The sequence below is a fragment of the Drosophila subpulchrella genome, chromosome X (assembly GCF_014743375.2).
Source record: "Drosophila subpulchrella strain 33 F10 #4 breed RU33 chromosome X, RU_Dsub_v1.1 Primary Assembly, whole genome shotgun sequence".
NCBI lineage: Eukaryota > Metazoa > Arthropoda > Insecta > Diptera > Drosophilidae > Drosophila > Drosophila subpulchrella.
This window is the reverse complement of record NC_050613.1, coordinates 8,292,501-8,307,693: the sequence shown is the minus strand read 5'-3', so window position 1 is coordinate 8,307,693 and position 15,193 is coordinate 8,292,501. Positions and strand designations below refer to the sequence as shown.

The window sequence follows — 15,193 nt, the reverse complement described above, 5'->3', positions numbered from 1 at the left end:
TTTTTTCCTACACAAATTTGGCTGATTTTTATACACATCTGGTGTAAATTGGGTTTTCTTTTCATTTCAATGGGGCTAATACTTAGACCTATACTCCTAGAAGTCTTTTAAAAATACAACTTACAAATAATGATTATTTTCAGTACTTATTTTATTTATTTTTTAAAATGTAGTGAACATTTTTTCTAAATAAAAAATAATATTTATAAATATTTTTTATAATTTAACAAAAAATATAAAGAAATGGATAGAGGGCATCCATTGTGTGCTTTACCATCCACATAATCCCGACCTATCTCAACGATCAAGCGATCCACTCGCCAGAGCTTGGGATCCACATCCAAAATTCCATCCACAAGCAAACCATCTGATTGCAAAAGCTCACGATCTTGCCCAGCTGACTATCAGTTTGGTGTCGAGTCTCCACGTGTTTGGAATGGTGATCGTAAAGATCCGTAAACAATAAGTACCTACATATAAGTGAGAATGGAACACCCGGAACCGTGTGATATTGAGGTGCGCCAGGTGTCCCCTGGGGAAGCGGGCGACATGATGACCTTCCTGCTGGCCCACTATTACCCCGAGGAGCCCCTCACGGCGGGCACAAGTCCCCCGGAACCAGAGCCGGCGGACAAGGAGTTCCTGCTGTCCAACGTGCCCTTCGGCACCTGCTTCATGGCCCTCCGGGATGGCCGGATTGTGGGTGCCGTGGTGGCGGGACCCAAGGATGCCCACGAGCCGGAGCACTTGGTCGAGGAGGCGAGGAAGCATGCCGGCGGCAAGTGGGGCCGCATCCTTCACCTGCTGAGCGCCGTGGAGTCCGCCACGGATGTCTGCCGGCGGTTCAATGTGCCGAGCAGCCTGCATGTCCATGCCCTGGGCGTGGATTCAGAGCAACGAGGTCGCAGCCTGGGCGCCCTCCTCATGAACGCCGTCGCCCAGCGGGCCAGGGATCTGGGCCACCGCCTCGTCTCCGTTGACTGCACCAGCGTCTTCTCCGCCCGCCTCGTCCAGCGGCTGGGCTATCAGCTGGTCAACACCCTGCGGTACGAGGACCACCTGGACGCCAGTGGCCAACAGGTCATCCGCCCGCCGCCGCCGCATGAAAGTGTCCAGACCTTCGTGCTGCAACTCTAAAAAAAAAGAAACCCTGTTGCCGGGGAACCTTATCATCTTATCATGGTATCACTATAGAGTCATAACACACCCAATCCCCTAAAGCGGTTATCAATTCCTTATCGCTACTATGTATCAAAGCCCCCACAATGTGTCAATCGATTGGAAGGTAAAATGTAGTTACTCTTGTGTTTTGATATTAATACTTACATATTAGTTGTTATTCATTAGTCTTAAGCTAACTTATTTTGACTGCCCACAGAATTTAATAAAGTATTCTGAAGTGAACAAACGATTTCTTCAAATAGATCTTTGTATAATGCATTAATTTTTATTTGTTTAATGTTTAAACCATTCATTACTATTTAATCATTTCCTATACTTTTTGTGAACAAACGATTTTTTTAAATTTAAACGTTTTGTTAAACATCAATTGTTTATCAGAGGTCTATTAATATTTATGAAATATTTACAATGTACACATATTTATGTATTCATTTTAAATTAGGTATTTGTAATGCCATTTACAATCGTTATTTCCAAAGCATTTAATAAATTATACAATATAGGTTATCTCCAATTCAAACGTTGTATAATACTTGAATTGCTTATCAATATTTATGTTACCTTAATAAAACTTAAATACTAGTTAATTGCCTTTAAACTAGGCATTTGTGATGTGATTTAGTCGCCCATATACAATTAAACCTATGGCTATGGAATATTTAATGAATATCATTTACATTTCTTAAACAGAAAATGACTTTTCCAGAAGTGTAAGTATTAATCCACATATTGCCTGCGCCTTAAGTGTCTTGGGACTAATTAGTGATGTTAACTGAAAATTCAATTGTTGTTATGCGTACTTGTGCGGTCCTCAGGATGGAATTAGGTGGGTGAGCATGTGGATTGTTGCCATGACAACTTTTGAGCTCCGAGGACCACTTCAGATGCCAGGTGCCGAGAACCGGGTTCCCAGTTGTGGGCTACGGCGAATAAGTCCCTAATTAATAATCACTAATGAGGAGCCGCAATCCCAAAATACCAGCGTAACTTAAGCTGCAAAGTTGCTCGATTGCTTTGTGATTTAATGGCAAAAGTAATTTGACATTAATGTGTGTGTCAGAGTCTAAGACAACCAAAAGTCTTAATATGAATATAATAATTGTTTGGTATTTTAAGAGCACCAAATCTTGTTCTCTTAATAATAAAATCCCTTTTATTAAAATATAAAGATAGAAAATGAAGAAAAACCCTTAAGTTTAATTAAACATTTCAAGTACTGCTGAAAATAAATATCAAAATTCCGGGCAAGGTTTCGTTTTCATCTGAAGCTTAGGACAATTTGCCAGTCGATGCTCTTGGATATTATGTAATAAGTGTCGGTCCTTGGCGCGTGACTGGCTGGCCAAAATAGTTCGACTCGCTCGGCTTCGATCCATGTGATTCCGCATGGGGCACGTGCGGGACCAAAATCTCTATCTGCAACTGTTTTCAGGTCCTACACGCTAAACAAAATCGTTGATGAAATTGACCAATATAACAGTTAAATGTATCCAACCCATCGCATTGTTAATTTGACCAACTAAATAGGTACCATCACAACAACAAACACATAACTTACCATTTTATAATAGTTTTACTATAAAATAGTAACGAGAGGAACAATAAAATACATGTCACTGCTTTAAATAGTTATTAGCCTTTTTTACAGTTACGTGACTATATGTATTGGTCAATTTTACCCATAAAATGGTAAGACAAGTTGTACTATTAAATAGTAACAAAATCAACAATTAAACAGACGTTTTACCACCATTTTATGGTAGCTTTACTATAAAATAGCAAAATGATATAGTTACTAGCCTTTTTTACAGTTACGTTACCATACGTATTGGTCAATTTTAGCCAAAATATGGTATGACTATAAAGTAGTAACAAAAACAACAATAAAACAGAAGTTTTACCACCATTTTATGGTATTTTTACTATAAAATAGTAACAAGAGCAACAATAAAATACACGTCACTATTTAAATAGTTATTAGCCTTTTTATACAGCTACGTTACTAGTTTTTAATAGTTGTTAACCTCTCTTAACAGTTCGCAACTATCCGTAATGGCAAGTTTTAAGCCATAACATATTTTTGTGTGCATGTGATATTAATACCCCACTCTTGAGACTTTTTTGCCGACCAGTTGCAACCGCAGAAGGCCCTTTTGAGTGGTGTTATGGGTGGTTCGCTGGTTGGCTGGGGGATGGGCTTAGCAGCTAGGTAACCGGCACTTATTCATTGCGCATACGACGGGTTAGACGCACTAATTAGACACTGCAGCTGCTGCAGCTGTCGATAATGAAGCCGCTTCTGCTCGCAGTTCTCAGCTACATATATGATTATGCCGCTGCCACGCCCACTGGCCGAAGGGCACGTCCACCCAAACGCCCACCACAAAGAAGGGGGCGTGGCCGGGCAGGCTGTTTAAGCTGTGAAGCACGTCCCCTTTGAGTCGGGGCCATCTGACGTGGCATGCATTTTGCTAAACTCCACAGCACTCCCCTTAGCCCCTCTTGAGCCCCCCAGCGATGATGCTAAATGGCCGCGTGTAAACTTTGCTGCCGGCCAAAAGCAAACTGGCCAAGGCACCAGTAACAAGTAACAGAAATACGGCAGCACAAGTTTCTCCTTTGACCAACAACCCCCCCCCCCCCCCTCTAAAAAAAAAACCCAAAAAAATACAGAAGAAAAGCAATGAGAAAAAAGGACATGAACAAGTTTCGCTGGCAAAGAATCAGCAGCCTGATTGCGGCATCAGTTCAAAGGAGCGGGGTACGTAATGCGATTCTGGATGACATCAGCTCAAAACTGGAGCACACTGGCTGCTAGCCATCGCATCGACAACTTTTCAGGCCCAAATAATGGAACCTGAATAAAAGAAATAGTCTTCAGAAATTCGCTATACGAATTAAAGATATTTCGAACAAAAAAGATTGCTTATATTTTACAAAAAATCCAAAATCTTGGTTCAATAAAATTAAGTGAATATAAAATATCTAAGACTTAACAGTTTTATTTTAAGTATTGGAACTAATCATTTTAAAAATTTACAAGTTTGGTTCTTAAAAAATAATTTAGATTAATAAAAAAAAAACAATTATAAAAATAAAAGAAATTTATATAAAAAAAAATTCAGCCTAAAAAATTAAGATATTTCGATAATAAGGTCACAAGTCCTCCTAAAAAATTTAAAACTTTGAATAAATTACATATTTTAAAATCTATAAATCGTGGTTCTCTAAAATTAATGTAGAATCATAAAAGAAAAACAACAAAAAAAAGAAGTAGACATTTTTTTTACAAAAACCAATTTCCGCCCAAAAATTTAGACATTTCGATAATAAAGTAAATTTTTAAAAACTCAAAGTCATGGGTCTCATTATGGATCTCCTAACGGCTTCATTAATATGTTCTTTACAGCAATTTTGCATATTTGTAACCTCCCAATATTTTTAAATTGGTATTTCTTTCCATATTGTATTTTACGTGTTATGTACTTTTATTTGCAAATTAAAGAGTTTAAAAAAAAAGTAATAAGAGCCTTGTGGTATGAATACCAAATCCTCAGATTCTTGTTTTTATGTTGGATATACATATGCAGCAAATACATACATATATATACACTCAGGGAAAAAACCTGTGCTAAAATCAAGTACAAACAGTCATGATTTAAGAAAGACTAATTGTTTAACACTTTAAGACCGTTCGTACTGAAAAAGGTCTTACATTGACCACATTTTGGATTTAAATATCTATCAACTCTTAAAAATCCCAACTGTATATTCTGAAAGTGCTCGGTATATAAAGCTCATAAATTACACAGTCTAAATGCCCGTGAGCGGCCAGTCGTAAGCAATCTTATAAGATTAATATTATTTAGATATATCTCGTTTAGTTTAGTTTCGAATATTTATTTCTCTTACTAGCATATAATTAAAAATCAATTTTAATGTACAATACATGTATATTGATTGAAGAGTTATTTGTTCTTATATCATGTCTGAAGCTTTCTTACTTTATTAATAAATCGTACTTGTTTTTAGTACAAATATGACTAGATTTAAGAATAATTCATACTTGATGGTAGACCGAAAGGTTCTAAAAACATATTAAAAGCATATATTTTCTGTCTTAAAAATTCGTAATTGAAAACTGTACTTTGTTCGCGAGATTGGGATTTTTCATGCTTGGCAAAGTTTTGACACTGAAAATACTTGATTCAAGCACGAAATACTTGCTTTTTTCTCTGAGTGTGCATATTTACATATATGGACTGCTCATCTGCATGGGTGTTGCATAAATAAGAAATGTTCACGCATCCTTTGGGTTGATTGTTGCTCGTATTTATGTTGCTGCTGTTGTTGATGTTGCTGCTGTTGTTGATGTTGCTGCTGTTGCTGTTGCTGTTGCTGTTGCTGTTGCTGCTGTTGCTGCTGCTGTTGTCGCCGTTCTCGTTTTAATTGCCCGGCTGTCAATATCCGTGTCCGCATCCGTTGGCACATTTCCCATTCCCCAGCGCTGGACACTCGCCTGCGTTTGGGCCCCCGATTCGCAGGCACTTTGCACTCTGACCTTTGACTCCCACGTGGCCCATCAGCCAGGTCCTGCTCCTCCTGCTCCTCCTGCTCCTCCTGCTGCTCCTGTGCTGCATGATCCCGCCTTAAGGATGCGTGTATGTGTGTGGCCATAAGCAACCGGATATGAAACGACTGCCTCGCATCGTCCCCCGGGGGACAGGGAACGGTATCTGTGGTGAGCCCCAACAACGATATCCTTGATGCCCCTGCTCCCGGTTGCCCTTGGCTACGCACGATTTAAATTAAATTGCACTTGACGCATTTGCCGGCAGGCGGAGGTGGTGGAGGTGGAGGTGGCCCAGAGGAGCCACAAGGACACGAACCTCCGACATGGAACTCCTGCTGAACATCACCAACACCACACCTCCCATTGTGATTCAATTAGTGCGCCTAGCTCAGCGACCAGACGGTCCTCCGGAACACTGCTTCCTGGCCATCGGGAAGCCAAGTGCCCGTAAATAAATAATAAATGTAATCCCAAGCTCGGACCCTCATCGCAGGTGCTATGAAGGACCATGAAGGATGGCGGTAGCAAAAAAGGAGTGCGCCGGTCGTGGTCATTCAACCAGCAGAGATCACAGGTCAGTATGGATGGATGGATGGATGGATGAATGAATGAATGGATGAATGGGTGGATTGATGGATAGCAGATTGAATGAAAGTCCCTTCGGTTGGATAAACTAATGGGTGACTAGATGGCAGGGTAAAAAAGCTCCAAGGAATATACATTGCTAATAGTTAAAAGAACATAAAACACATGAGATGAAGATAAGAAGGTAGCCATTCAAGTTGGAAAAACATCGATAGTGGTATCGATGAATATCGATAGTTTCGACTAAAAAAGTGATTTTATCGATACTATTGCACATTTTGAATTTTCGAATTATGAGAATAACTTAGAAACACTAAAATAAATCTATAATCTTAGTACCTAAAGGCTGAGGCTTAACGTATAAAATATATACTTTAAAATTATATATAAAAACAATTTAAATTCTAAAAATGCTACAAATCACCAGCAGAAATAAAATATTTAGCTGAAACTGTCCAAACCCTAAATCTCCCTGAGTGCTCCCAGTACAATTAGCTGAGTAAAGGGGTAACTGATAGTCGATGGCACCGGCTATGGCATTCTCTCTGGTTTTATCAAAAACGAAACAAAGTAACAGAGTTTAAAATATAGTGCTATTCTCTTGCCAAACATTGGTTGAAAAATAAATAAGCCCTATGAAAATAATTGCGTTAAACATGCCGGTCATCGTGTAACTCAATTTGGGTTCAGCCAATTCCATGATAAAATAGTTCCATCAAGTAAACGAGGTTATCCTCGAATATAATGTAAGCGGGAGTCTCTTGGAGATTCAGGACCACATGGAATCCGCAATAACCGGGCTTAGCGCCGGGAAATGAAGGAAAGGTGGGGATGGGAAGGGAAGGGGACTGAAAAGGAAGCTGGGAGTGCACACAGAAATCTAATTTAAAATCTGCACACATGTGGAGCTTGGGGCAGAAAGTGGGCGTTTCTGGGGGGGTCAAAGGTTCAGCGACAGACAACAGATGGGCGTTCTGGAGCACCTGTGCATGGTTGCGAAAAAGCCAAAGGTAGCCGAGGCAAACAGTCGACAAAACAAAATCAAAGTCACCTTTGGATGTGTGGAGTGGACTTGCGATTTAATCTTATAATGATGCTGGTCTCCAACAGAGTTCCCAAGTCCTGAGTCTCGAGTCTCGAGTCCCATGTCCCAGTTCCCGTATCCCGTATCCCATCTCGAATTCCTGGCCGTATTTACACGTCCTCGCAGTTCATCGCCTGATGGGATGCTAGTGAAGTTAGATCCCGTTTGCAGGCAGACAAACACATGGCCTCCGAATCCTTTCACTGCATTCTCCGCCATAAGGACTCCCCGGATATTTGCCAGGACGAGGGAAGTCCCACGCCCAACCATTAGGAATGGCAAGGGATTCAAACAATTTTCGAGCTGAGGGCTGGGCCACGCACCATGGGATATCTTTGCGGCAGGAGCAGCTCCGTTTCAAGTCCGGCTACACTCAAAAAAAATATACAAAAATTAAAAAACTTTATATTATTAGTGTTTTCTATGTATTTTTGTTTTAAATGGTTTACGTCTTGTCGGAATATTTATTTAGATGTATTTATATTGGAAGATAAACTTTGAATTTAAATATATTTTGTTCGTATTTGTTTTATTTAGGACCAGGTTTCTCTTAAGACCATCTACACTCAGAAAGGCTTGGATAATTTTCTTGTTTTTAACTTTAAGCTAGCTTTATATAAATAAAAGTAAATAAATTTTCTTGTTGTTTTATTAGGTTCAATTATTATTGGTATAAATATTCTAATAATTATAATTATTAGAAGAAAAAAGACAAACAATTTTAATTTGCTTTTTTGTGCAATTTTTTTTGGTTATTCAGAAATGTGCTCCATTATTTATTTTTTCCCAGTGTGCTAGATGGCATTCCCTTTCCCCTAGGAAAAATGCTTGATGTTCCCGGCATCAGACCCGCAGGACCAACAACATGATGAAAGAATTCCATAGGAATCCCAGCGTATTGCAAATGCATTTACATTTATGTGTAGTCAAGTGGCTTGTTAACGGTTAATTTGCTAGAATTTAAATGAAAATGGCGAAAGGTCTACATTGATTTCTTCTGGGATCCTCCAGGTGGGTCCAACTCCTCCTTCTCCGTCCCTGGTGCTTCCTTGGGATCAGCCCCCTGGACGCCACTGGTGCCCGGCTTTTGATCCTGATCGACTGCGGATTGCGAGGTGAATGGGGAAACCCCGAAGGTTCGCTCGTCGGTGACCAGGAGACTCAGCACCGACGTGGAGGTCACCATGGTGGTGTTGGGTCTGATGCCATATTTGCCCAACCTTTCACCCTTCTCGCTGGCAATCGTGTCCGTTCTCAGGTAATCCGCCCCCTTCTTGGTGATCACACAGAGATCGATGTTCGATCCGGAGCCCAGATCGTTGAACACGCCCGCCGAGATGGCCTCGCGGACCAGCTGCTTGCCCTGCTCCCGATCCAAGTCGGGTCTCCAGCCGTGCTCCAGCACGGACATCGCGGCCAGAGTGCCCGAGCCCATGGCCGCATAGGGGATCTTGTCGTTGGACCCGCACGGATAGATGCAGTAGATCTGCGGACCGGTCCTGTCCACCCCGCCCATCACCAGGGCGGCCCCGATGTGTCCCTGGTAGCGGAAGAGGGTCCTGCGGAGCATCATGCTGGCGCAGACCACCGGCACCTGCCGCCCGGTGTTCAGCTGGTGCAGATCCAGCTCCGCGGAGGTCGTCAGGGTCATCATCTCCGTGTCGGCAGCGGTGCCAGCGCCACAGCAACTGGAGTGATTGGTGTGCGATTAATGCTCCATGTTTAAGAAATTATCAAGTGTAACCCTGGGCTGCCAAATCTTTAGGATCTTAATGTGCAAAGCTATCTGTGTTTGAACTCAAGATGCGACAAGATTAAGTCTTCTAAATGTTCTCATCGTTTATTTTGTAGGAATATCAGTGAGTGTCTGAGTCTCTTAGAAAACCTAAAATCAAATACAAAAGAATATAAAGAAAAAGAAGTTTATTTACCATTTCGATAAATATAGCATTAAAGTAAATTAAATTATATTTGAAGCTCAAAAATCACTGCTTACGAAAATTGGTCAAAAAATTAGTTATAATTAATTTTCCGGAAAGATTGTTAGTAAATGTTGTTAGCTGCTCATAAAAGTCGATTTTTGGCAAAACTTCGATTGATAATCCTCTGAAAAAGAATATATTTGACTAAAATCTGAGTCCTGACAAAAAATAATATGTGTTTTGGCAAACATAAGGGTACCATGAAGGCACCATGAAACATTTTAGCGCTCTAGCAATAAAAATTTGGTCGCCAGAGCGACAGATTTCAATTTTCCAAACTGGCGCCACCTGGCGTTTAATGTATGGTCCGATTTAATAAATGGATGGGTTGATAATCAGAAAATAATTACATTGACACACAAAATAGATCATGGGTTCGAAAACGCTTCCTTCTATTTGTTACATACTTTCCCCTAATAATCACTGTTTTTGGCCCTTTTCGGATCACCAACAAATACATAGCCATCAAATAGTATTACTTACCAAAACCTTTAGGTCTTAAAGAACCATTTGAAATGAACTTAACTATGTTGAATATGTAAATGGCGATTAAATAAATAAATATGTGGTTCGAGTATGCCCGATGGCATAGTGAGTACTACTCACTATATGTGATTCTGGAGATGGTGAATTTTAGAGCAGTTCTTGTCGGAGACAATGGGTCCTTCGGTGGCGCGAGTGTCGGCGCCCAGGATAACGCCGTCCTTATAGATAATGCCCACAATGGAGGTGCCCGTGCGGATCGCTTTCGGTGGCTCATAGCCTTGGGCCAATAGATCAGCATTCCTAGGGCGAAATTAATTCGTTTGATTCTTTAGTTAATAACTAAAACGATAGCTCACCGCCTGCAATTGACAAAGCTGAATCCGCAGCGCATTTCAGAAATATCCAAGGACCTCCTTTGAGCCGCTTTTGGAGCGGAAAATGGGAAAAGCATGGTGTGGAAAGTGTTCTATGAAAAATCACTAAGTTTTGTGAGTGACAAGGTGTTACACCGAATAACGTGTGGAAATTGTATTGTCGTTTAGCCAGACAGGAATGTCTACGAAACTTTGAAAAACTTTTAAGGGGTTCAATGTTCTAAAAATAGTTTTAAACTTTTGTTATATGTAAATAAGAAACATTAGAGCTTAAATTTAAAGCCAGCTGTTTCAAATTTTCAATACAATAGTTATATATATTTGTATTACAAACTATGGAGAACTTATGAATCGTTGTTTTCTGTTTCCTTTTTGATAAGAAATAAAATAATTCCAAATGGGAACATTGAAAATCTGTTTAGGGGTGGAATATTTTGATTACAAGATCTTTTTTTAACTGAGAGAAATGCTGAGTATACCTTTTTAAATTTAATTTCATCAAAGTTAGTTTCGCAATTATTTTAAAAGCTAACGAAACTCATTAATTTTGCATACATTTAAAGAACATTTTTCACAAAAACTTTTGCAGAGTTAATGAAGTTTTTTAAACATGTTTTGTGGGGTTATTTGCGGCTTTTAAATGCAGATAATAATGTAAAAACGCAGTTCTTTGTGGCCAATTGTGTCCAAAAGAAATTTCAAATATGCAGTCAAGTGGAAAACTATCATAAAAAAGTGAAAGGCAGGGAAAGGTGTGTGGAATGTCATCAGTGCAGTGGGCACCATTTCCGTTTCCACCCACTTTCCGACAGCATTTCAAATGCCAAACATTTTGACAGAGCTTAATTGGTTGGCCAGTCCATGAATTTGCATGTGTGTGCGTTTGCTTGAGAGTGTGGTGTGTGTGTGTGTGTGAGAACTTGTCCTTTGGCCACGATGGGCTTGCATGTGCTGGTAACTGCAACTGTTTGTCCTCCTGCACACAGATACTGCGTGTGTATCTATGTGAGGTCCTGCCTGCGGTACTCGCATTTGTGTGGGTGCTCCCCAATCCGCAATCCAAGGACATGGATACTTAAGCCCCGGGAATGGGCTGCAATCCCTGTTGCTTGACATGTCCAGATCCCCGACACCGGCACATGTCGCACAAATCAATTAGCATTAATTAGAATCCAATTATATTTTAATCAACATTTGCCCAAGCAAACTGCAGCGAGTGCGATGTTCACATCCAGCTGTGATTTCACTTGATTTCAGTCGCAACTGGCAACTCAATTGCCTGGGCGGACGGAAGGGAGTTCCCCAGCCACAAGGCACACGGCAAACAAAACATACAATTTTTTAACTATTACAAATTGCTGTAAAGCATTCAAAGTATATTTAATTCTATTGGAACAATTCTCAGCAAGCTGCAATCATTTTTTTCGCAACTGAAAATAATTAACATTTAATTGGGAGGAATTTACTTTCATTACTTAAATCCTTTATTTTTACGTTACTTTACGTTACCACAAGTAATTTTAAAAAAAATTTATTGTATTTATACATTTTCAATTTGAATCAACTTTGAAATTATGTTTTAATATAAATGTTGTGTAAATGTATGTGTATGTATATACACAATTTGCACCTTATAGTGATTTAGGCCTTATCATCATTTCAGCGAAGGTTAGCGAGATCGTATAGTCGTAGTCATGCCAAGAAGCCCAACTAATTCCATGGGTCGAGCTATTATGACCATTATCATAGAACTTTCCAGTGAGTTTACTGTAATTTAAAGAGGTTAAAGACATTTGGGATTACTCGATTTTATTTCAACTGTATACCTGCGAGCACAATCGTAGTACCACCAACCACCACGGTTAGCGGCGCAATTTAAGTCATCATGATCGTCATTATCACGATCAAATGTTGTAAACTTTTTGTGAAGGTGTGTTTTAAGAGAGTCTCCGGCTTCACCAGAATATGTTCCCAGCTTCTTCAGCTCATAGAGTTCCTTTTCGCTTCCAATAATGAAGTGATCGTATTTAGCGTAGCTTTTGGATCCATCAACTTTCCCGAGCTTAATGTAGAGTTCGTGGGGTTGTGCAGTTGTCATCCGATGTAATTTCTCCAGCCCTATGAAAAATTCTCCCCGAACATTACCAAATCCATTTTTATAATCAGTCCAGTTTCGATCGAAGTTCTCTGACCCGTCGATACGTCTGAGAATTACCGTCCAGCCGGAAGGAGAGGACACACAAGGCACCTTAAATGGATCCATCCCACGGATTTGTATTTGGTAAATCCCATTGGGTCTGCCATTGGGACATGAGTCGGGCAAATTCACTTCAGTTTCACGGCACTCCGCAAGCTGATTAGATCGTTCCGATAGAGTGTTCTCGAGTGATTTAATGTGATTTCGTAGGTCCGAGATTTGTTCATCTCTATTCTGAAGGTTATCACGCTGACCCTTGAGAGCTTCTTCTTTCGCGTTTATATGCTCTTCTTTTATTTTTATTTGACTTTGCAGGTCCTTAACAGTCTCTCTCATAGTAGTTACTTGCCTTTTCAGCTCATCATTTTCATTGATTTCCGTTTCCAGATATACAAAATGATTGAGAATAGGCTTAAATTTCGAAAAAAAATAATTGTCGCACTCGGTCTTAGCTTTCTGATCCATTGACTCGTGTGAGATTTCCATATGTGTTGCACCAAAAACAGAATGTCCTTTCTGAAGGAAAAGGAACATTATAATTACTAAAAACCGCGTTTTCATTGTGGACGTTAGCAGCTCCAACTCGAAACTAAGCTGAAAGCAAAGAAATATCAGGCAAGAAACATCTAATCATATATGTATGTACATTGTACAATCTAAATAAACCAAGATTAGGAATTTAAGATTGCTTTGCTTATTTAAATATTTTCATATTTTTATATACATATAAGCTCTGCATCAAGGTCGACGAATTTAATCATAATTTCTGCTTCTTTTAATGTCAAAACGAGTCGAAATTTAAAATCGCAGAACCATATATGTCGCTATTCCTTCTAAACATATGAACTATAAAAACAAAATAGCAATAAAAAAAAAGAAATCTGTAGTCGACGGCCTCGACTATTATATACCCCTTACTCAGCTAAAGAGGGTGCGAGGGAGATGGAGATATGCATGCATCAAATCGGATGTTTCCGAGATTGCACCCTTTATTTGCTTATAAGTTTTTAATCAATGGTCCGATTTAATTTCGGCATGTATGGGTATTGATGATCAGAACAAAGTCCGACTTACACTATTTTTTAGCGTTACGGGCGCTTGTGGGTGTTAAAGAGGGTGTGACACCCTGCTGAGATAAGCTCGTGCTGCGCAAGAACCTCAAGAATCGGCATGCCAAGTCCCAACTTAGTAGCCTTTACAGTTTTCGCAATTCCAGCATTGCTGATCCTGATCAATAATATATATACTATACAGGGTCGGAAACGCTTTCTTGTACCTACCCTTTTACTCTACGAGTAAAAAAAAAAAACCCATCATCGTAAAAAATCAATCATCATAATTCTTAAATAAAAATTTTGTTTAGTATATCTAACTATCTTTTTAAGCTAAGTAAGTGTTTTATATGCTAGTCAAATTATTCTTTATAATTTCAATTTAAACATTTCAATTTACAATTCAAAGTGAATACTCGTATTTTGATCACCAGTTCCTAATTCTGAAACATGTATAGATAATTTTTTATAAATATAGATTACTCGCAAAAGGTTATTTATTTTGTTTATTAAGAAGAATATATAAATAAATATAGACTAACAAAAGAGCATATTTTACGCGTTGATGATAAGATTAATGTTTTTTATTTAATCATAAAAAAAGTAAAATGATCGCAAGTTCTTTAAACATTATTTACTATGCTTGGCATTACTTTTAAAGGTAAAACACTTCCTGTCCGAAACCACTGAGATTTTCTTCCAATGCATTCTGTAGCCCCGAAAAACTTTTGCTCAGCAATTTAGGGCCAGAAAACTTTTGCAACAAATGCAAATGCAGCTGGAAAAATGTTCTTTTTGTGGCGCTTAACGTTCCGTTGCCTTTCGGAATATTTTGGTCCGGGATTTTTAGTTTCGCCATTCGGACAGCGGACAGCAGTTGGCTTTTCAATTAGGCGGCCCCGCAAACACCTGGCGAGGAAAATTCAGCGACAATCGACCACCGAAGGCAGGCCTTTAAATGGGAAACTAATCAAAAGTTGGCAATCCATTTTGATTTCTGTTTTGTTAACAGCAATTGGAAAAGTTTGACGCCCTCTTTTAGCCCAAAAGAAAGAAAAACACAATCGAACAGGTTGTTTTACCCGCCATGGGAATCCCCCTTTTTTTGGGTTTCCCTTTTTTTTTTGTGGCTGTAACTTTTCCCAGCATAATTTCGTGGGCTCGACAAAGGGTGCGTCCTTAGCTGATTGGAAGATTAAAATTTAATAAGATTATAAAGTCATTTCGGGCTTGTTGGATGTTTATTCGGGCTTGTCTCTGGCACTTTTGGGTGAGCCTGGTGTTCGTCGTAAATAATGGCATAGATAATTAAGATTATCGCTGATGTCGTCTGGCGATTGATTGATTATTACCAAAGGCTTTACCGCAGGACCTCGAAACCCCTACAGGGGAGTACTTATATATACATAGGCAGCTGTTTGTGATACAGTATGGTAGCTATACCCGTTCCTCATAGAGTACTATAGAGTAAAAGGGTGTACTGGATTCGTCGGAAAGTATGTAACAGGTAGAAGGAAGCGTTTCTGACCGCATTAAGTATATATTTTGATCAGGATCCCTATTCGAATCGATCTAGCCATGTCGGTCTGTCCGTATGAACACTGAAATCTCGGAAACTATAAGAGCTAGAATGTTGGAATTAAGCATAACAATTTTTGGGCATCCTCTAACGCCCACA

General features: G+C 39.5%; 3 protein-coding genes across 3 annotated transcripts; 1 reads left to right on the top strand and 2 right to left on the bottom strand.

Annotated features, from left to right (window-relative positions):
• Positions 1-420: 420 nt before the first annotated feature.
• On the top strand, positions 421-1,409 carry LOC119556721. Its single transcript, XM_037869119.1, has one exon. It carries the CDS (start codon positions 487-489, stop codon positions 1,135-1,137), a length of 651 nt encoding a protein of 216 aa, XP_037725047.1. The 5' UTR covers positions 421-486; the 3' UTR covers positions 1,138-1,409.
• A 6,800-nt stretch (positions 1,410-8,209) lies between these two features.
• Positions 8,210-10,428, bottom strand: LOC119556945 (proteasome subunit beta type-7). The gene is made up of 3 exons (XM_037869438.1): positions 10,249-10,428; positions 10,013-10,192; positions 8,210-9,112 (listed from the first exon to the last, which is right to left on the bottom strand). Exons 1-3 carry the CDS (start codon positions 10,341-10,343, stop codon positions 8,407-8,409), a joined length of 981 nt encoding a protein of 326 aa, XP_037725366.1. The 5' UTR covers positions 10,344-10,428; the 3' UTR covers positions 8,210-8,406.
• Positions 10,429-11,727: 1,299 nt separating this feature from the next.
• On the bottom strand, positions 11,728-13,033 carry LOC119556943 (fibrinogen-like protein 1). Its single transcript, XM_037869435.1, has 2 exons — positions 12,093-13,033; positions 11,728-12,033 (listed from the first exon to the last, which is right to left on the bottom strand). The coding sequence occupies exons 1-2, from the start codon at positions 13,022-13,024 to the stop codon at positions 11,898-11,900; spliced, it is 1,068 nt and encodes a 355-aa protein (XP_037725363.1). The 5' UTR covers positions 13,025-13,033; the 3' UTR covers positions 11,728-11,897.
• Positions 13,034-15,193: the final 2,160 nt, after the last annotated feature.

What these genes read in the sequence shown, in the direction of transcription:
- LOC119556721 (XM_037869119.1), top strand. Translation starts at nt 487, where the DNA reads ATGGAACACCCGGAACCGTGTGATATTGAGGTGCGCCAGGTGTCCCCT.
- LOC119556945 (XM_037869438.1), bottom strand. Translation starts at nt 10,343, where the DNA reads ATGCTTTTCCCATTTTCCGCTCCAAAAGCGGCTCAAAGGAGGTCCTTG. An exon ending in AGCTTTGTCAATTGCAGGCG is followed by an intron (nt 10,193 to 10,248) that starts GTGAGCTATCGT and finishes ATTTCGCCCTAG; the next exon opens with GAATGCTGATCTATTGGCCC. An exon ending in CATCTCCAGAATCACATATA is followed by an intron (nt 9,113 to 10,012) that starts GTGAGTAGTACT and finishes CAATCACTCCAG; the next exon opens with TTGCTGTGGCGCTGGCACCG.
- LOC119556943 (XM_037869435.1), bottom strand. Translation starts at nt 13,024, where the DNA reads ATGAAAACGCGGTTTTTAGTAATTATAATGTTCCTTTTCCTTCAGAAA. An exon ending in TACTACGATTGTGCTCGCAG is followed by an intron (nt 12,034 to 12,092) that starts GTATACAGTTGA and finishes TTTAAATTACAG; the next exon opens with TAAACTCACTGGAAAGTTCT.